The sequence below is a fragment of the Loxodonta africana genome, chromosome 3 (assembly GCF_030014295.1).
Source record: "Loxodonta africana isolate mLoxAfr1 chromosome 3, mLoxAfr1.hap2, whole genome shotgun sequence".
In the NCBI taxonomy this organism is placed as follows: Eukaryota; Metazoa; Chordata; class Mammalia; order Proboscidea; family Elephantidae; genus Loxodonta; species Loxodonta africana.
The window spans coordinates 84,262,584-84,284,915 of NC_087344.1; the positions used below are offsets into that span (position 1 = coordinate 84,262,584).

Sequence of the window (22,332 nt, forward strand, 5' to 3'; positions counted from 1 at the left end):
TATCGATTTTGTAGATTCTTTCAAAGAATCAGCTTTTGGTCTTGTTAACTCTTTCAATTGTTTTTCTCTTTTCTATTTCATTTAGTTCTGCTCTAATTTTTATTATTTGGTTTCTTCTGGTGCCTGAGGGTTTCTTTTGTTGCTCTCTTTCTATTTGTTCAAGTTGTAGGGATAATTCTTTGATTTTGGCCATTTCTTCTTTTTGGATGTGTGCGTTTATTGATATAAATTGACCTCTGAGCACTGCTTTTGCTGTGTCCCCAAGGTTCTGATAGGAAGTGTTTTCATTCTCATTGGGTTCTCTGAATTTCTTTATTCCATCCTTAATGTCTTCTATGATCCAGTCTTTTTTGAGCAGGATATTGTTCAATTTCCAAGTGTTTGATTTCTTTTCCCTGCTTTTTCTGTTATTGATTTCCACTTTTATGGTCTTATAGTCCAAGAAGATGCTTTGTAATATTTCAATGTTTTGGATTCTGCTAAGGCTTGCTTTATACCCTAATGTGTGGTCTATTCTAGAGAATGTTCCATGTGTGTTGCAGAAGAAAGTATACTTGGCTGCTCTTGGGTGGAGTGTTCTGCATATGCCTATGAGGTCAAGTTGGTTGATTGTGGCATTTAGATCTTCCATGTCTTTATTGAGTTTCTTTCTGGATGTCCTGTCCTTCACCGAAAGTGGTGTGTTGAAGTCTCCTAGTATTATTTTGGAGCTGTCTATCTCACTTTTCAGTTCTGATAGAGTTTGTTTTATGTATCTTGCAGCCCTGTCATTGGGTGCATAAATATTTAATATGGTTATATCTTCTTGGTGTATTGTCCCTTTAATCATTATATAGTGTCCTTCCTTATCCTTTCTGATGGATTTAACTTTAAACTGTATTTTGTCAGAAATTAATATTGCCACTCCTGTTCTTTTTTGATTGTTGTTTGCTTGATGTATTTTTTTCCATCCTTGGAGTTTTAGTTTGTGTCTCTAAGTCTAAGGTGTGTCTCTTGTAGGCAGCATACAGACGGATTGTGTTTTTTAATCCATTCTGCCACTCTCTGTCTCTTTATTGGTGCATTTCGTCCATTTATATTCAGTGTAATTATGGATAGGTATGAGTTTAGTGCTGTCATTTTGATGTCTTTTTTGTGTGTTGTCGACAATTTCTTTTTCCCACTTAATTTTTTGTACTGAGTAGATGATCTTTATAGATTGTCTTTTCCTCATATTCGTTATTGTTGATTTTCTTTCTGTTGAGTCTCTCTTTTTTCCTTGTATTTTATTTTGATGAGTAGGTTAGTTTGTCTCCTTTGTGGTTACCTTATTATTTGCCCCTGTTTTTCTAAATTTAAACCTAACTTTTAGTTCTTTGTATCCTTGTCTTCTTCTCCATATGAAAGACCTATGAGTACATTTCTTAGTCCCTTTTTGTTGTTGTAATATTGTCTCCTTTTGCATAATAACACCTCTGTTTCCCTGTTTTGTGTGTGTTTTTAATCTTGATTTATTTTTGTGATTTCCCTGTCTGAGTTGACATCTGATTGCTCTGCCCAGTGGTCCAGTCTTGGGTTGATACCTCATACTATTGATTTTCTAACCTAAGAACTCCCTTTAGTATTTCTTGTAGTTTTGATTTGGTTTTTACAAATTCTCTAAACTTCTGTTTATCTGGAAATGTCCTAATTTCACCTTCATATTTGAGAGACAGTTTTGCTGGATATATGATTCTTGGTTGGCAATTTTTTTCCTTCAGTTTTTTATGTAATTCATCCCATTGCCTTCTTGCCTGCATGGTTTCTGCTGAGTAGTCTGAGTTTATTCTTATTTTGTCTCCTTTGTAGGGGGCTTTTCCTTTATTTCTACAGGCTCTTAAAGTTCTCTGTTTAGTTTTGGTTTTGGCAAATTTGATTATAACATGTTTTGGTGACTTTTAAAAAAAAATCTGCCTTATGTGGAGTTGGATGAGCATCTTGTATAGATATCTTCTCATCTTTCATGATATAAGGAAAGTTTTGTGCCAACAAATCTTCAAGGATTCTCTCTGTATTTTCTGTTATCCCTCCCTGTTCTGGTACTCTAATCACTTGTAGGTTATTTCCCTTGATTGAGTCTCAAGTGATTCTTAAGATTTCTTCATTTTTTAAAATTCTTTCATCTTATATCTTCAAGTTCACAAGTTCTGCATTCCACTTGCTCAATACTGCTCCTCTGACTTTCTATTGAGTTGTCTAATTCTGTAATTTTGTTAGTCTTCTAAATTTGTGATTGCTGTCTGTCTATGGATTTTTCCAGCTTATTAAATTTTCCTTATGTTCCTGAATAACCTTTTTAATTTCTTCAACTGCTTTATCTGTGTGTTCCTTGGCTTGTTCAACGTATTGCCTGACTTCCTTCCTTGAAGGGTTCTGTATATTAATCTCTTGTATTCTGCCTCTGGTAATTCCAGAAGGGCACTTTCATCTAGAAGATCTCTTGATTCTTTGTTTTGAGAGCTTGTTGAAGTGATCATGGCTGTTTCTTTATGTGACTTGATACTGACTGTCATCTCCGAGCCATCTATAATTTGTTGTATTTGTTTATTTTATGTTTGCTTACTGTATCGTAGCTTCTTGCTTTGTTTTGATTTGCCCAAATGGGTTGCTTGAGTGAGCTAGCTTGACTATTTTTGCCTTTGGAATTCTGACATCCTGTCCCCAGATTGCTAGAGCTGTTATCAGGTATATCAGTCTAGGAGCCCATTCACTTTTCTTGTATGAATTCAGCTCAGGTTTCCAGGTGCTGATTATCAAATGTATGGTACAGGCTCTGTCCAACAGTCTTAGAGGAGCAGGGGTGATTGGTGTAGGTATCGGTATCTGATTGCAGCAGGGGGTCACGCTCTGAACAAGGCAGGGGCTGAGACTCGTCCCCCAAGTGTCTCTGAGGAAAGCATGTCCCTCTTCCCTAGAGGGTACAGGTGGGTGGGTTCTGCAGAGGGGCCATGGGCACCCAATGTTTTTGATTGTAAGGACTAGGAGGTACCAGTTATCCTTGGACCCCTGTCGCGGGTCGCTGGGTGACCTGAGTGGAGCCACCAGTCCTTAGGACCCTGATGTGGGTAGTTGATAGGCAAAGTGTTTAATAGGCAAAGTGGTGTCAAACATTGAACACTCACCTCTCCACCGCACAGCTGAAAAAGTTGTAGTCTGCTAACAAAAGCCTGTTCTCCTGAAACAGGCCCATGCAGGTCCATGCGGAAGGGAAAGGAACTCAAAGTCCACGGACCATATATGCTTGGACAGAAGCCGCTTCTGTCCTGAGCTCCCCTGGTTAGTGGAGCTGGCAAATTATCTTTTCCCCCAGTTGTGAATTTATTCCTTCTCCAAGGTCTGGGGGATGGCTCTGGGTGCTCAACAGGGCCTATCTCGGGCCCAGGGAAATCAACAGCCACTAAAGCTGGCTTGGGGGCGGGGGGATGGTAGAATATATGCAAGTACTTAGCTTTTGCAGAGAGCTCTGTTATTCTCTGGTTCTAGAGGTATGAGTAGGTCATGTGGCTGGCTGCTTCTCTCTGAGCAAACTGTGGCCAAACGCTAGTATCAGCCCACCACAGCCACTCCCGGGAATGGTGCTTGAAGGCTCCTGGTAATTCAGGTCTGGTAACTCCTCTCCGCTTTTGAACTGCCTCTTCCTCCCCCTGCCCCTCAGTTTGTTTTCTAACCTTGCTTTTGATGATCAGGGCTCCTAGCTTGTCATAAATATACTCATTTCACTTGTTTTTCCAGGTCTTTGTTGTAAGAGTGCTCCCCGGAAGTATCTGTCTCTTCCGTCATCTTGGCTCTACCTCCCTCAAGGAGGTTTTTATTAGAAAGCATAAAGAAAAAATGCAGCTAGGTCAAGTGAAAGCATTAAAAAATAACGTTTATGGAGAAATTTTAAAGATATGTGAAAAGCTTATAACATGAATGGTAAAAGCAGAATATAGAACTGTGTGTACAGTATGAGCTCAACTCTGGGAAAAAAATGCTTGATGTCATCAAGATTTATTAACAAGTAAATCTCTTTCCCATTCATATGGTATCCAGACACTGAAAAGAGAGACTCCTTGGGGATGGCAACTAGGTCTTCTCTGTCTTTATGCTCCCATAGCAGCTAACAGAGACTATGCCTATAGATGATGCCTGATAAATACTTTCTGCTGATGAATGAATGAGTGGGATAAAGAGTGAAACTTTGAACTGGTTAGAGAACCATCTTGAGCAGACCAGGTTCGGTTTTGCTTTCTCCATTTTAAAAAAAGAAATGTTTTATTCTGAACACTTCCTGGATCAGTTTAAGAATAAAAGCAAAGCAGATGACAAGCAGTCGATCCCCATGGCAGCAGCTTGACACATTTACTCCTGTGAGTAGATCATATCAGTCACTTCTTTTTTCTGGGTCTTAATAAAGTTAAGTTTGATGCTGATGTAATTTGCCATATCTTTTTTAGTTTTCCCTGCTACAAAGGCTGCATCGTCTAGTGAGAGGCCCTTAGACTACAATATTGGCTTGCTTTCCCCACCTGAGGGAAGGCACAGGACTGTTGAGTATCTCTTTGGCTGAAGGCATTGTATATCACCAATTTCTACCCAGAACAAGAGGCAGAGAAGAGTTCTGAGAAATTGAGGTCTCCTTACCTCAGTACCTAGCGCAGTGATAGCACATAGTAGATCCTCAACAAATGTCTACTCTACATTTGTGCTGTGCTTAACCTTCTAAAGTACAATCACAGCTATGTTTCCATTTCCCAAGCATTATTAACCTTATTTTACAGTCAAGGAAACCAAAGCCTGGAGTTGTTAACTGACTTTCTTATGGTCATAAAAGAAGCAAGGGTCAGAGTCAGGGCCATCAACTCAGATTTCTAAGTCCAGTTTTTCTACTACCTATTTCCAAGCAGGATCACAATCACAAGTACAGGGCCAGGAATTCAACACATGCTTTGGGGGACACAATTTAATCCATAACAAGCTCTCTTTGTCATTGTCAACATCTGTGTCTCCCAGTTACAAGCGGCTCTAGGCTTTCTGGGTTGGTGGCTGAAGGTATCAGAGTGGCATTAAAGGTGGGATTTTGGCAAGAGATGATTCTTGGATTGAGCCTTGATTTGGATGAAGTTTGGAAGTGGGAGTAGAAATTTGGGGAGGATTAGAGATCCTTCCCAGCAGACCTTGCAAGAGTGCCCGATGCACATGGTGTGAACTTAGTCTGGGCTCTGTCTACTTCCTGGATCCAGCAGGGTCATTTCTTTGTCACTCTCCCCATACCCTTGGAATCCTGTGGTTAGAGCACATTTCCTTGGACTTTGTCATGGATTGAATTGTGTCTCCCCAAAATATGTGTCAACCTGGTTAGGCCATGATTCCTAGTATTGTGTGGTTGTCCTCCATTTTGTGATTATAATTTTATGTTAAAGAGGATTAGGGTGGGATTGTAACACCCTTACTAAGGTCACATCCCTGAGCCAATGTGAAGGGAGTTTCCCTGAAGTGTGGCCCGCAGCACCACATTTACCTTACAAGAGATAAAAGGAAACGGAAGCAAGCAGAGAGTGGGGACTTCATACCACCAAGAAAGCAGTGCCGGGAGCACGGTGTGTCCTTTGGACCCAGGGTTCCTGCACAGAGAAGCTCCTAGTCCAGGGGAAATTTGATGTCAAGAACCTTCCTCCAGAGCCCAAAGAGAAAGCTTTCCTCTGGAGCTGATGCCCTCAATTTGGACTTCTAGCCTACTAGACTGTGAAGGAATAAACTTCTGTTTGTTAAAGCCATCCACTTGTGGTATTTCTGTTATAGCAGCACTAGATAACTAAGATAGCCCTTCTCCCAGGATTCTGGCCACTGTTGTCCCACGCTTCCTGAGCCTGGGCTAGCCTGAACCGTTCTTTACCATCTGATGCCAGGGGACCTGGTGAACTTCCTGTCCAGGAAGCTCCAGTCTCATTCCCTTTTCCCAGCCCTAGGCTCAAACACCAAGTGACCAGCCACCCTTCTCTTCAGCAATCTCTCAAGGCAGAGCTGAACTGATACTGAAAACTGCAGTGGAAAGGGAGGCCAGTGGACTAAGAGGGCTGTCCTGGCTACAGGCACAGGCTGAGTGAGAAGCCACTTCCAGGGAGTAGTATAGGGCCTCCCACAGCAGGCAGAAGGTAGTAGGGAGGTTTGTCTATGGCAGCCAATGCCTCTGTTCCCAGAATCAGCAGGAGGACACAGAAAGTTGGAGTTCAGAGAGACTGGTGGAAGCAGGGACACCCATCAGCTTAGAGAACCTATTGGGTTTGCAAAGGGTCTGGTGCTTGGAATAGAGAGGAGTGTCAGGATGACCAACATCCAGGTAATCACCAAGTGTTGCAGGGTATGAAGCCCCACTTCCACCAGGGTGGGGTGGGTGGAGTGACAGGATGAGATACAGGTGACTGCTTCAAGGTTGTTCTGTGGAGAGGCAGTAGGGGTTGTAGGCTGGGGTCTGACCTCCTCTCCAACAAGCCCAGCCCATTTGCCAACCTGGGAAAGTCCCCACTGAGCTACCATCCAGGCCATAAGCCTCCTGAGGAGACTTCTGATCTTTCTGTGCTAGGAGGTCCCGACAGCTGCCTGGTGACAAGGGAAAGCTGGGGGTGATTTTCTCAAACATTTCTGGGCCATGAGGGGCTGGGTCTTCACAGGCCTCAGGCTGGACCAGGATGCAAGGACTCCTTCTCAGGTAAGAAGGACTCTAGATTGTTCCTTCTCTAAAAAGCTAGTGTGAGCAATGCTGAACACCTGAGTAAAATGGAGGCAAGGTCCTTTTACCTGACAGGAATGAGACCTCTCCCAGTGGCCTGAGGGAGGAACCCTGTCTCTAAAACCAGCTAACATGGCAGCCTTCAGGAGCCAGGTGGAGTGTGGGCACGGAGGACCACACGGAGCAGGAACTGTGTGGAGGGGCTGGGAAGCATCAGGATGGGCTGAGTTCACTTGAGGTAGCACAGAGTCCCAGACACCACAGAGAACTCTCCTCTGTTTCGTCAGCCTGGAATTCTCTCTTCTGTCTTTCCTTACCCGCTCTCTTGCCTGCCTTCCTTCTCCATCCCAAGGAAAACAGAAACTACATGAAGCACTGTATAGTTTATTCTACTCGGGCAGAGTTTGGGAAGGGGAAAGAAACAGAGGGTTGTGTGAATGACAAATTGTGTACAGAGGTGAGATTCAGGTGTGAAAGGCCAGAAGGCAGTCATAAGAGGACTGTGGCTTGCTGAACAATGGCCCCCAAAAGACCACAATCAAATCTGTGGAAACTATGATACCTTATACTGCAAGAAGGACTTTGCAGATGTGATTACATTAAAGATTTTGAGATGGAGAGATTTTTCTGGATAATCTAAGTGAGAACAAGTTGTCTCAAAGTTCTTTATAAGAAAGAAGGCAATATGAAGGCAGAAGAAGAGAGAGATTTGAGATGCTGTAGGCTTTGAAGATAGAGGAAGGAGTTGTAAGTGAAGGAATTGAAGGAAAGCAGCTCTAAACTCGTTGCTGTGCAGTAGATTCTGATTCATAGTGACCTGATAGATGACAGCGCTCTAGATGCTGGAAAAGGCAGAGAAATAGATTCTCTCCTAGAGCTTCTGGAGGGATAATGGCTTGGCTCCACTATGGTTTTCTTCTGGTGGAATCCATTTTTTCTGACCTTTCGAACTGTAAGAGAATAAATTTGTGTTGTTTTTAGCCACTAAGTTTATGGTAATTTGTTATAGCAGGATCAGGAAACTCATACAGGGCCAGGCAAGAGGACAGAGGGAAAAGAGCAGTACATGGGTAGATAGGCTGAAGGGCAGGCAGGTCAGAGATGCAGGTGGAGAAAGGAAGACAGACAAACATGGAGGGAACCTGGTGAAAGGTTGGCAGAGAGCAGGGTGGACAGTATGGTGGGCGGGAGGCAGGAGGTGACTCACTTGGAAGGTAGAAAGCAGGAGGATGGGCAGATACACCAGGGACAGAGGCGGGGGGACAGAAAGACAGGATAGAAGGCAGGGGGCTGTCTGAGGGAAATAGTGGAGATGAGGCTGCTGTTGTCCCCACCGGTGTTAGAGGAGCTTCTTCAGGTGCAGGTAGATCCCATTCTTGGACTTCAACACAATTTCTGGAACAGGGATCGGAACCCTGGTGGGATCCAGTGACAGCTCAAAATGGAGCAGGGTCAGGGCTATGGCCACCTTCAGCTTGTTCATGGCAAACTGCTTCCCAATGCAGTTCCTGGGCGAGAGGAACAGCCAAAAGGAAACAGCCTCAGTCCTGGTTCTGAGTTGTGCAGGCATTGATGTGGCCTTGATGGGGCTCCTTGATGGGGCCCAACCTCCTGTCCTCTGCTTACAGACCACACATGCCTCTATCCCCAAGCCTTCGTCACTTAAACCCTGACTTTTGACAGATCCAACCACTCTTCCAGGCCTAGTTCCAACTCCTATTTGTGCTCTCAGCAACATTTCCCCTTGCTGAGCTCTCTCTGAGTAATGCAAACTGACATCTTTTTCCTGTTCTCTGCTGATTCTTGCCACTGGGAAGTCAGGAGTTGTGGGCTTACAGCAGGCTAGTAATCCTGCTAACATCAATGGGATGGATAGTAGAAAAGAAAAGTTTTGCAAAGGAGGGGACTTTTGATATAGACTTTGAACATGGAAGGCCATTCCAGGATGGAAGGCCATTCTAAGCAAAAGGAGGAGCAAGAGAAGGGGTGGAGTTACAAGAGCAAGTGTCTAATAACCTTTCTCAACTGAGTTCTGTGAGACAATTAAGCTCTCCAGAAATTGATGTGAGTGGCCAGCTTCATAATTCTAAATGTGGTACAAGCTAGACTTTTCTGGATGCAGAGGAGAGACATTAATTCATTACATTTAATGAATACCTTATAGCGTTAAACCTTAATTCTCTCATGGAATATGGTTGAGAAGGACTGGGCTAGATATTCTTCTCAGGACATTTAAGGTTTGGCCAGTATCTTCTCTTTCCCTACAGGTCACCTCAGCCTTGGTGTAAGGGCAACTCTTTTCTGTGGTAGATCCTGCCTGGCACGTGTAGGGGCTCAGTTATGTTTGCTGAATGAGTGAGCGAGTGTTTGGAGGGAAAGGGATAGGTCTGATATTACAAAGAAAGGCCCGTGTTAAGAAGCAGCTTGAGATCCTTTGTTAGGAGACGGCCAGTGCAGAGTTAATCAAATAAATGGCTTCGAAAACTGAATCACTGGTTTGTTCACTCACTGCATTAACAGTGTCTGGTTCTGCAATGGGAAGGCCACTGTTCTGGACACTGCAGGGGGAGGTGGGCCATACTCTCAGGCCCTCACCACCTAGGAAGATACCCTGGTACTCAGTCACTCAGAGGAAGAACAAGATGAGGTGTTGTGGGGGACTCATCGGGGCAACAAGGAAGCTTCCTGGAGAAAAAGGAGGATGTAGGGAACTGGAAGGCTCCTCCCTTCCTCTCCCTGTTGTACCCTCAGACTTCCAATTAATGGTCTAGATCCTTCCCTCCTTTACTCCCTTAATCAGCCAGCTTATGTAGCCTTCATACCTACTCCAGAAATGTCCCCTCTTTGGCATTCCTCATTCTTCTTACCTGGACATTTCTGGCCTCCCTGTCTCTGCTCCCTCCATGCTATAGCCATGGCCCTGCTCAGGCCCCGTTCTCTCCATGGCAGGTAGAACAGAGCCCAAATACCTTTGTTGGCATTTAAAGGCCCATTTGGGAGGTTGTGTAACCCAACTTTAACTGTCCTGCTCTACTTTCTAGCTGAGGTTCCTGTCATTGGCATCACTGAGCATGCCCTCCCGTTACCTCTACCTGCCCACATGCTCAAGGCTCAGTTTGTAATGAACAGTCTGCCCTCATCCTCTCTTCTAGTTCTCTCTCCCATGTCCCCCAAGGCACCATTAGTATTTCATTCAAGGACACATTCTGGTCCAGTGCCTATGACAGTGCCAGGAACATGGGGAGAATAAAAAACTTCTCAATGAGTGAAAGAGTGAATGAACAAATTAATGATGTCTTCACCCTACAGGTATTTATTTCTATGAATTCTGTCCTTGACTAAAAACTCCTGGATGCCCTGACAGTATCTTTCATGTGTGGGTTACCATCTTACAACACAGGAGTTGGCACACAGAGGATATGATTATTAAATACTTTTATGGTTGAATTATATTAATTGAATTGAGTAAAATACAATAAAATAGAATAGAATCAAATCAAATATTAGTTCTGACCTAGAAATTCAGCTATCCAAGGCTCTACTTCCAACTAGTGGTGGCAACATGTTTTGCAGACAATGTTTGGAAAAGGAGGAATCAATTCAGGGGAAACTAAATTCTGGAAAGCTAATTTGTGCAAGAACAACATGCTTAAGGCCAGATGTCTGAAATATGACTCATCCATTGAAGACCTAAGAGAATTATGGATTTTTCAAAACCTTTCTATGTTAAATACTTACAACGTTTCTGACAATTTTGTATTTCACGGGACAATTTCAGCAGCCTTTGATATTTTGACAGCAGCCATTTTGAGCGCACTTTTCTCAATTGAATAGCTGTTTCAAGTGTGTTTTATAAGTTACACATTAGGAAACTTCCAAATTCTAAGTTTCATATATAATATTGTGGGTTTTCCCTTAAAAATCATTTATTGTTTTAATTTTATGCTTTCTTTTTTTCTTTTTTGCCAGCTTTGAACTGTGTAGAAAACCGAATCAAAGACCAAACCCGTTGCTGTCGAGTCTATTCTGACTTATAATGACCCTACAGAACAGAGTAGAACTGCCGCATAGAGTTTCCAAGGAATGGCTGGTGGATTGGAACTGCTGACCTTTGGGTAGAAGCCGTAGCTCTGAACCACTGTGCCACCAGGGCTCCAGACTACGCAGACTGTCTGTTAATTCATGGTGTATAGCACCCACTTCATATGAAGAATTCTGTTAATCAGGAAAGTAGTCATGGAAATGTGAAAATTAACATTCAGTGAAAATTTTTGTTGGAATAGAAGACTCGAATTGGTGTAACGCTTCTTTCAAAAGGCAATCATAACCTTTCAAGTATATGGGTTGCACGGTTGAGACATGCGTATGGAATTTGAAACCCACGCAATCTGTTTGTTCAGTGGGAAGGCAGATTGTTGAATTAAGTAGGAAAGGCAGTGGGCTCCACTGAGAATGATTAGGAATAGAGAAATCTACCTCTAAAAATTGTGACAATTGAGGAAAGCACAACACCAGAAATGTGAAAAGCCCAAGATATTCTACCCTGAAAAGCCATAGTCCTAGAGTGAGAAAAACACCAGAACACACTGAACTTTGGAAAATCCACTCATGTTGAAAGTTGGCTGCCATTAGGAAAGGGCAGTGGGAGCAGTCTCCATGGTCCGCCCAGAAATTCTCTCTTTCCTTTTGTACAGAGGCAAACACAAGGCCTCCTTCCCACAAACACCAACACTACCAGGCATAGCCAAGGCTGCCATCTATGCACATAGGGCACACACCCAGAAAACCCCTCCCTATTACCAGACAAAGGAAGTCTCCTCACCTTGATCCTTCTGAGAAGGGCAGGAAGGAGTGGCTATGTTAAGCAGAGCCTGGCTCAAACCTGGGAGGATCAAACACCTGCAAAAAGAGCATCAGAGCCAAAACTAGGACTTAAGTCCTTCCTTCTAGCCCATGAGGGGGTGGGACTGCCAGAAGCAGGGATCTGAAGAGGGGTTGTTCTTGAGAAATCATCCTATTCCTGCTTCCCAGGACCTCATACCTCGGGGTTCCACCACACCTTCAGGCTGTGGTGAAGGGCATAAAAGTTCAGTGAGACTCTGATTCCTGTGGGGCAGGTTAGACACTGAAAAGTCTGACATACCTATGGAGTGTATCCCTGATATTTCAGCTAGTAGAACTGATGCAGATACTCAAAAGGACTGGGTGCCACAAACCAAGAAAAGCAAGAGAATTGGAGGCTGACTAGTAACTCAAGTGTCAGAGGGGAATATACATTGACTCATTCTACCCTCACAACCACCCTCCATGGAAAACACACTCATTCCCTAGTTTTTAAAATGAGGTACCTATTTTTTTTTTTTAATGCTTAGAGAGGCTGAGAGACTTGCCAAGTATCATACAGCTAGTATGTAGCAGAGCTGAGATTCAGATCAATGGGAAACGAGCCAATGGATAGCCTGTGACCATGGGCATGGCCTCACATCTGGTCATCAGCTAATCTCTGCCATCATCCTGAGGGTTCCTCAGAGCCTGGACCCCCACCTGACCCATGACATGGGATTCCTAATCTCCCTCATTTGCCTCGAAGCTTCATAAGGAAAAGACCACATCTACCTCTGCCCTTCTCTGATTCCGTCTTGAGCCCTTCCACATCTCAGGGAATTAGGATTTTAGAGCTGAAGAGGCCACATTCTAAACCTAAAATCTCCTTGTGGAGATGACTCAATGGATTGAGTCATAACCATATTAACCAGCACATATATAGTTCCTGGAGTTCCTGGGTAGTGCAAAGGTAAATTGGTTCAGCTGCTAACCAAAAGATTAGAGGATCAAGTCCACACAGGGTTGCCTTGGAAGAAAGGTCTGGTGATTTACTTCCAAAAACCAACCACTGAAAACCCTATGGAATGCAGTTCTACTCTAACACACAAGGGATCGCCATGAGTCGGGATCTCTGATTCAGTGGGAACTCACGGGCAGCTGGCAGTAGTGGTAGATATACTTCCTGGAAGTTAGGTGAGTGAGTGTGGTGAAGTTCATACCTTTGGGTAAGGAACATCCATCCGGGAAGGGGATGGGCTTGCTGAGAACCCTGCCAACGCTTGGCACAGGAGGGTACAGTCGCAGAGCCTTGTTGACACACACGGTGGTATAGGGCATATGGCCCAGGTGGTCCCTGAGAAGAAGCCCAGCCTGAAGGATGGGCAGGCCCTGGATGGACCAGGGGCTTCTCCTCTAACAGACAGGCAGAACCCTCCTATATCTCTTGAGCACTCACCATGTGATGAAGGCTCGATCCCTCAGGAAGCTCTGGATTTCCTCCCGACATTTCTGCTGATGTTTAGGGTGCGTGGCCAGGGCAAAGAGAATCCAGGAAATACCACTGGCTGTGGTCTCATGGCCCTTGAACATGAATGTTCACTTCAGCTTGAAGGTCCTGGTCAGACAGGCTGTTTCTGTTCTCCATCTGGTGGAAGCTGCATGGAGTGTACAGGGTTTACCCTCAGACCCTGGTCTTCAGGACAAAGCCTCAAGCCTCTCCTGCACTCACTTTTGCACACAAGAGGGTGTCCAGGAAATCCAAGTGTCTCTTCCTCCTTATCTTTTCCAACTCTCCTTCCTCCTGCAGACCAGCCTTCCTCAGCTTGATCACTTGATCTATCCCAAGACAGTGGTTAGCAGTGGAAGGTAAGAACTCTGGGCACACTAGCCATAAACACCTATAGCAGCCACTTCAATTACAACTGGCACCAACGTGGACATCAGGCCTGACTGAGGTGGAACTCCGAATGAGTGTGGGATTGCCTGTGGGTCGGAGGTGAAAGCTCTAGCACCAGTGGATTGAAGATCAGGACCCCCTCACTAACAGAACCCATGGACCTTCTGCTTGATGTTTCCTGGGGTGGGGTGTCATCAACCATTACCAAATGTGATGACACAAGTAAAACCCTGGCACAGCACCTGGCACACAACATCTCACTGCCCATCCCCTGTTCCAGAGATCTACCCACCCTCGGTGTGTACCAGGTCCTGCAGAGGTACTGAGGGGGCCAGAGGGGCCAGGATAGTTTCCTTTGGGTTGGCCTTGGTAGAGGAGCAGGGCATCCCAGGAGGAGAGCCCAGGACCTGTGTGCTGATGTGCGACCTGGCAGGCATGGAGTGTCAAGCGGCCATCAGGGGTCAGCCTGCAGATGAAGTCACTCTGGTAGAAGGCATTCCTCAAGCGTGGAAACAATAACTTGTTCCGGTTCCCAACAGCCTGGATGTAGGAGCTGGTGTTCCTGAAGGGAGAAGACGCAGAAGAGATAAAGGGAAGGGAGGCCTCTGACCCAGAGGTGAAGTGGGATTCTGAGTGGAGACATCTTCAAACAGCATGGACAGGCACAACTGAGGCATTACTTCTGGTCTCATAGCCTTTGTGGTCCCCAGCCCTTGATAAAATGGCATGAGCAGCCAGGTTTCCACTTACGTGTCCGGGTCTGAGGTTAGAATCTTGCTTTGTGTTGAGGTGAGCATTCAAGGTGCTCCACCTGTCTGTCAGCTAATTCCATAGCCAGTTGGTGTGAATAAGGACCCTGATGCTGAGGGTCGTTACTGACCTGTCCAACTGGAAGCTGCCCTGATAGCTGAAGGCGCACTTCCTAATGGTGTCCAGGGTCATCAAGGAGACATGTTCAAAGAGCTCCACATAGGGGTCCTGGGTTATAAGCTTTTCCCACTTGTCCTGGGGAGGAGGGGGACATTGACTCTCCTCAGACCCCCCAAGGAGGTCCTGGTTAATCAGGCTAGACTCTCTTCTCTGTCTCCCTGGATGTTCCACTGGGAATTCCTCACTTTCTAAAGCAGACGGCATTATACCAAAGTAAGACTGTAAAGCCAATGTTTATTAACTGATGTCCATTTTCTCACCAGTTTTTATTATGTACTTAAAAAATCTTCTCATAATTGTCTCAATCAAGTTTTTAATTTTGGAATGATTTATGATGATAACCACATTTTGGCTGACCTGAAAACACTTTTTTTCAGGGTTCTTAGAGTACGGGGATTCTTTGGTGTCCTGAGAGCTAAGGTAGACCTGAGGGACAGGTTGTACCAAATTTTTAAGGCTCAAATGTGTCAATGCAAAATAAAGCCTAAAGGGTCAGGAAGTTCTTTCATGGAATGGACATCAGGAACTTCAACTCCTTTTCATTCAGCAATTTTTTTTTTTTATGGAGCCCAAGTTGAGTGACAAATCAGAGTCCTGATGCTTGGTGGTGGCATAATAGGGTCTGGGCCATGAAAATATAGACCCAGTGTCCATTTCTTTATGAGGTGGTTCAAATTCATGCACAAGCCCTGGGCCTCAGGTCAAATACCAGGTGAGTGACATTCTGGATGCCCTTCTTGCCAATGAAGGTGGCATTGCCTAGGCCAGCCAGGTGCAGCTTGTCTTGCTGTGCAAGGGACATTGACCATTCCTATTTCCACAGTGCTGAACACATGGACGTTAGTGGTGAGTAGGTCCCTGCGTAGACCCTAACCGTCTCTTTTTGGGCAATGAGCAAAGTGTGGGTCCAAGATGGTGGCTGGCTCCTCTCGTATCCCACTTGGTTTTGGAGAAAACTACTCTCACAGTAGTGGTGTGATAACCTGCTTTTTGGTAAATGCTGGAGGAGTTTTCAGTCAATTAGGAGAGGGATTTTCTTCATACCAATATGAGAATGGAGCTTATTTTTATGTGCTGGAAAGCCAGTGTATTTGGGCATATGTGCAAGTGTGTGTAGGAGTGCATGTCTGTGTATATCTGCCAAGAAGGCCTTGATGTGCCTAAATATGTATGTATGTGTGTCAGTAGGTTAGCCTGAATCCTTGTCTCAGCGTGGCAGTGAGCATTTGTGTGTTGGAGTATGGGGTCACATCAGAGTGAGCAATAGTGCATGGAAGTGTTTGTGTGAGCCAACAGGTCCTTGTGTTTCAAGTGTGCCTAAGAGCTTGACAATATGTATGTGCATTAACAAGGCTGATGTGCATGTCTGTGGATCTGATAGTGTCATTTTGTGTGACTGTCCAGTGGATGTCCCTGGGACAACGTGTTTGACAGCGGACTGTGTAAGGGTGTGTTGTGTGTGCAGGGGTCTGTGAGTGAGGGTGTGTGTGGAGGTGACAGAGAGACAGATACCTACTCACCAGCATAACTTGGACTGAGTCAGCCATGAGCCCAATGTAAGGCTTCAGGATGTCGTAGTGGAAGGCTGGAGTCAACATCCGCCGGTGCTGGAGCCATGTCTGCCCATTCAACAGAAGTAAACCATACCCTGGGCCAGAGATGAGTGAGTACATGTGTGTTGGAGGAGACAGGATCAGAGGGACTGCCAGAGACAACCTGGGAGGGAGCAATGCCATCCTCGGGGGAGACACCCATCTGAAGACACACCATGTGCAAAGGCTGGGAAAGCTTGTCTCATTTCGGGAATGTAAGTTTCCATTTAGGCTGGTACATAGGATATGATTATGATAGCTATGAGATAGAAGTTGAAAGTGACATTTAGGGTGTAGGCCTTAAGTAAGTGTTAAGTTTTGATGTTTGGAGAGAACTAAGAAGAGATGTGGAAGGAGCAGAGCTATTGGAGAGCTCCTACCATCAAAAGGATGGGGTCAGGGTCTGAGAAAAGATGAGAAATGAGGGTTGATTTAGGGATGGGGGTGGTGACAGTGATGAATGGACACTTGTTGTTCTCTGTGATCCAAAGAAATTGCTCATGGCAAACCTACCTGGTGATTGGAAAGCAGCCGTTGTTTAAACATATGTACCAATCCAGGGGGCCAGGTATCTGTAGCCATCATGAAGCTTTGGGTCTGAAAGTTTAGGAAGGGCATTAGGATAATAGTGCAAGGGACCAGGCAAGGCATCCCGCAGGATGCAGCTGTGTTCCAGACCACTGGCTGGCATCATTTCTTTATGATTGTCATCTGTAAATCTATGCAAAGCTACCTCTCCCTTGCCTCCTGTCATCTACTATATCTATCTCAGTGGCCAGTGTGGGCTCAGTGAGCAGACTCAGAGTATCTTCAGCAGAAACCCACAGGAGATGAATGGTGAATATGCTAGAAACGTAGGCAATGTCTTAAATGTAAATCAGCGAGACAGAAGCCTTTTGGCTTTTCTAGGATTTATGGTAGCTTTACCAGCCCATGTTCCATGACAGGCAGCAATAAGAACTATAAAACCAATCCAGTGGGGACAGAAAATTTTTCTTTCAGATATGGGACAATGCTGTATTTATTTTACCAGCCCATGTTCCATGACAGGCAGCAATAAGAACTGTCAAAACCAATTCAGTGTGGACAGAAAATATTTCTTTCAGATATGGGACAATGTACATAACAGAGCATTTCAATTTGGTGGAAGGAAGGAGGCACACAGAGAAGGAAGTAGGGAAGGAGTGAATGAGAGAGAGAGAGGGAGAGAAGAATAGAATACAATGAAGGAAAGGAGGAAGGAAGGAGGAAAGGAAGGAAAAGGTAAGGTAAGTGAAGGAAGGAAATGGAAGGAAGGAAGGTAGGAAGGAAGAAAGGAAGGGAATGGAAGGAAGGGAAGAAGTAGAAAGAAGGAAGGAGGGTGGAAGGAAGGAAATTCAGCCCCAAACAGGGGTTTTAAATGTCCAGAACTAAGAAATTATTGTTGGCATGAGGTTGGGTTGTGAGTTGGGAAGATGGTTGTTGGAGTGTTTAGGTGTTTATGGTTGGCCTGAGCTCTTTTGTAATTTTAGAGAACCAGAGGCATGTACCCAAGAGGGAGAAGGTGTTCTAGTTGGATGTAGGTCTTCCTCTCACCTGATCTCCCCAGAATCACCTTCATCTAGTCAGCGTAGACAGCCATGCTCCCCCATAGCCATTGAGGACAGGCGCACGGAAATTTTTCTACCCATTTCAGCAACTGTTGTAGCTCCTGATCCTTTTGGAACTGTAACCGAGGGAGAGGCAAAACAATTAAAACTTTATTTTAGGTCTAGTACTTTTACTTAGAGTGGGAACGAAGGATAGGACAGCCACAGGGATGGTAATTGCATACCTACCAGCAGAGATTAGGGGTTTGGAAAAGTTTCTGATGACCTGGTCTTTGATCCAGACTCCGGTTATTGACTAGGACTTGCTGTATGGGCAGATCTGTGCCTTGTTGGGCTAAGCTTTGGGCCCTCACTCAGAACTGCTTCCAGAACCTTACATATAATAGGCATTTAATGAATATTGTTGGGGGACTGACTCAAAAGTGCACAAATCATCGTCACAGATTCAACTTGTAATGTTCACAGCAAATCTGTGGTCAGGTAGGGATTATTACTTTATCCTGTTTTACAGAAGAAGGAGGAAATCAAGATGAATGATATGCTCAGATGACCTGGGTTTAAACTCAATCCTGCTGGCCCAAAGGTGTTCTTCCCCTGGGCTGCCACAGCCCTTAATGGCCCTGTATTATCATATTAACCTCAATATGCCCTAGTTGTTGGGTACCCTGTTGGCAAACTCACTTTCAGTACTGGTTATCCCTATTTTCTTAGAGCCCAGCATAGGGTATAGCTCATAAGAAATATTGCTTTTTTTTTAAAGGAAAGAAAGGAGGGAGGGAAAGATAAAGAGAGGGAAAGAGAGAGGGAGCAATGGAGAGGTCAGGGAAGGAGGAAGAAAGGAAAGAATGAGGAGAGGAAAGGGAAGGGAAGAAAGAAAGGAGGGAGGGAGTGGGGAGGGAAAGATGGAGAGAGGGAAAACCAGAAGAAGGGATGTTATGGCAGCACTAGGTAACCAAGACATGAGATTGAGAAACTGGGGTGCAGAAGCATCTAGAAGCTTTGTTTTTTGAGAAGAGCTGAGGCCTTTGGGGTAGCTCAGCCTGGATAAGAGGAGACTCAGGAAGGAACAACCACCGTCCTCCAGCTCTGCAGAGTGATCAGGACAGAATTCAGGTCTGCACAGGAAGGAGTATCTGAGAGAGCTAAACTAGGGCAAGCTTCTTGTGAGTTAGTGAGTTCCCCTTTGCTGGGAGTGAGGAGCCGGCACTTCAAAGGTGAGCTGAATTTAGCTAGAGAGGCAGGAGAGAGTTTACATAACAAAGCTTTGTCCAATGACTTGTTGACTGTGCCCTCAGCCCAGGCCCTCTCTGCTGTCCCATAGCCCTCACCCCCTAGTTCCTACCTCATGCTTGTGCCCACACAGCCAGTGTGAGGGAGGTGACAGGAAATGCTGTAGGGCTTTGAGTAACCAACGCCTGCGCAGATAGAGCTGGGCTGCCTTGAGCAAGTAGCAGAGCCAGGCCAAGCAGGGAGGCTGCTTTGAAGAGCCCAGACATACTGCCTCGGAGTCCAGTGGGGCTCAGCACAGAGACACTCATGGTGCAGCTGCCGCTGGGTCACTGTCTGACTGTCCTTGACTGTCCCTGACCACTCCTTCCCAAGTCTAGGGAGGATTGTCCCTCCTACCTGTGGGGAGGGGAAAGAATGAGGATAAAGCTTAGAGCTTGACCACTAGGATTGACTAATGTGGAGGATCCACCTTGGGAAACAGTGGGAAAAAAGTGTTACCAGCTCACTGTGATACACACGTACACATTTACTTCCCCCCCCCCCCCCCCCGCTCCAGTTTCCTCAACAAATACTTAATAAGTATCTACCATCTGCTAGCCGGCATGCTAGATGCCGGGACAAGGCTGCAAGCAAAAGGGTCACGATCCCTGACTTCAAGGAATTCACAATCTAGTTTATCAAACGTTTAACAGATGTGCTAGTTTATTACTACTCCAACTTAAAAGGTGAGAAACTGAGAGTCAGCAAGATCAAGTGATATTGCCAGAATAAAACAGCTGCTGAGAATCTGAGTTGAAGTTAGAACCATCTCTGTTTGACTCCAAACCTGCACACACCAGTTGCTTCTGAAATATTCTCCAGGCCTGTGAAAATCTACTCCTGACCTGGGGTGACTATTCCGTGTGGACAGAGCACTTACTGCTTATGAAACCAGCATCTTAAACTCTCTATGAGTCTTGCTTTTTTCCTTTGTAAGGTGGGAAATCCCACAAAAGATTACTCATTCATTTATTCACTCCACAAATATTTACTGAGCTCACAGTCTAGTGGGTAAAGGCAGAAAATGAATCAGCACAATAAAATATCGTAAGAGCTGTACTGGAGGAATGATCAGCAGGCTGGGGCCACTCACGGAATAAGAAAAGGAAAAAAAGAATGGGGCTTGAAGGAAGAGTAGTTCACCAAGTGCAGAGTGTTAGAAAGAGGCAATGGCATTGGCAAAGTCATGATGATCATATGAGAAAGACCAAGAAACGAGGACACGTTTATCTTCAATTCTTCTCCCCTCCCCTTTTAAAATTATTATCTCACCTATGATCATATTCAAGGCTTAGAATTCAGAAATTAAAACATGAAAAACATTTCAAGAAGAATTCCTTGAAAGGCTGCTTTCCAAGATGTCCAATTTCCTCCTGACCTGCCTCTCACACATCTACATGCTTATACCTAACACCATCCTGCTTGCTCTCCCTGATGTGGGGTGATTCACTACATAACCCATGGGGCCAGAGTTCTTTTCTTTCTCCCATAAATTCAGGGACCCTGTCCAAACCCAGTGGCCATGGGGCATGTAACTATTTACACAGTCCACTGTGACCTGTCCACTCTTCTCCTAGCTCTCTGTCCCCCTCTTCTGATCCCCAACCTGCCTCCAGCTCTATGGTGATCTCAGGTCCCCTCTACCCCAGTACCCCAGAGGGACTTTGAAACCTTACTCTTTCTCTTACTTGGCTCAGCACCTGTTGTTTACCCACAGGACTAGAGGTAGTAGTAGAAGGAGCTTTGGATTTAGAGTCATGGGATTGAACTCTTTTTGGGACTTCTTCTTGCCCTTGCTGAGTCCTCTGTTTCTTCTTTTTAATTGGACTCAAAATCCTTGATAATATTCAAAATTTAAGGAGCCTTTACTATGTTCCAGAAACCAGACAAATAACTTTACCTGTTGCTGCTCACAATACTCCACAAAGTAAATTTTAAAAATTGCCATGCTATTGATGAGAAAATGAAGGTACAAAGAGATTAGCTGCTTACACAGAATCACCAAGCTGTTAAGTGGTGAAGCCAGAATTCAAACCTAAGCAGTTTACTCCAGAGACTGCCTCTAATCAGTAAGAAAAAGGAGATGAGGGTGTGGTTGGGTCTCTAGTCCATACATGGCAGCCCCCAAACTTTTGAAGGGGCATTTCATATTTTCTATGTTTTATCCAGGGTTTCCAAGTGTTTTGTAGCAGGTGAATGTTTCAGATGAGTAGCCTCATGTATTGGTATAAATGCAAGATTCAGCATCCAGGGCAGCTTTTGTTAGAAAGTGTAGGTGAAACCATGCAACTGGGAATCAGGAAGTCATTGAAAGTGATGTTTATGTTTGCCCATTGAAAATGATGTCATGTTTGCCCACCTGGCTGGGTCCCTGCTGAGCAGCCACCAACTCCTTGAGCCTTCTGAGGTGCCTGAAGAACTTTCTGTGCTAGGCAGTGCTGACAGGTACCTGGTGACATCTCATGCTTCCCAAACATCTCTCTGCCATGAAGGGCTGTGTCCCCAAGACCCTCATGCCCCACAATTACTGTAAGGCCTCCTGCTCAAGGCAAGATTGACTCTAGATAGTTCCTGCTCTTAAAATCTAGTGTGAGAAACTTTGTACCCCTGAACAGAATGGAGGCAGGGTTCCTTGCCTGACAGTGTGAGCCCCCTCCAGCACTCCTGAGAAAGGAGCCCTGTTTCTAAATCCACCTAATACGGGCTCCTTTAGAACTAGACAGGGTGTGGGTGTCAGGGACCACAAGAGTGGGGCCTGCATGGAGGGGTGGGACACATCAGGCCTGGCTGGGGTCAGCTTAAGGAAGAACACAGAATCATAGAGCAGAGTTTAACCCCCTCTCCTTCCTCAGAAAGGATTTCTTTCATTTGTCACTCTCCTTCCCTGCCATCCACCTCCCATCCACCTCCATGAAAAGAAGAACAGACAGTAGTTGAAGCACTATGAACTTTACTGAGAGTGGGGGCTCGAGAGAAGAAGGAAAGAAGCAGAGGGTTGCATGAATGACAAATCAGTTGAAAGGTGATATTCAGGTGTGACAGAGCAGATGACAGTCGTATGGGGACTCTAGCAGGCTGAAAAATGTCCCCCAAATGTCTACACCCAAATCCTCTGTAACTGTGAAAATGTTTTCTTATATGGCAAAAAGGCTTTTCAGTTGTGATTACATTAAGAATTTTGAGATGAAGGATTATCATGGTTCTAACTTCAACTCAGATTCTCAGCAGCTGTTTTATTCTGGCAATATCACTTGATCTTGCTGACTCTCAGTTTCTCACCTTTTAAGTTGGGGTAGTAATAAACTAGCACATCTGTTAAACGTTTGATAAACTAGATTGTAAATTCCTTGAAGTCAGGGATCGTGACCCTTTTGCTTGCAGCCTTGTCCCGGCATCTAGCATGCCGGCTAGCAGATGGTAGATACTTATTAAGTATTTGTTGAGGAAACTGGAGCGGGGGGGGGGGGGGAAGTAAATGTGTACATGTGTATCACAGTAAGCTGG

At 45.0% G+C, this 22,332-nt stretch overlaps 1 protein-coding gene across 1 annotated transcript; it reads right to left on the minus strand.

Annotated features, from left to right (window-relative positions):
* Positions 1 to 8,066: 8,066 nt before the first annotated feature.
* On the minus strand, positions 8,067 to 19,097 carry LOC100674052 (cytochrome P450 4A11-like). The gene is given in 14 exon segments (XM_064281921.1): positions 8,067 to 8,235; positions 11,550 to 11,626; positions 11,769 to 11,833; positions 12,772 to 12,905; positions 13,008 to 13,148; positions 13,150 to 13,196; positions 13,281 to 13,387; positions 13,856 to 14,010; positions 14,329 to 14,453; positions 15,899 to 16,026; positions 16,523 to 16,567; positions 17,546 to 17,675; positions 18,902 to 19,006; positions 19,008 to 19,097. Coding segments are annotated over 14 exon segments (1,518 nt in total).
* Positions 19,098 to 22,332: the final 3,235 nt, after the last annotated feature.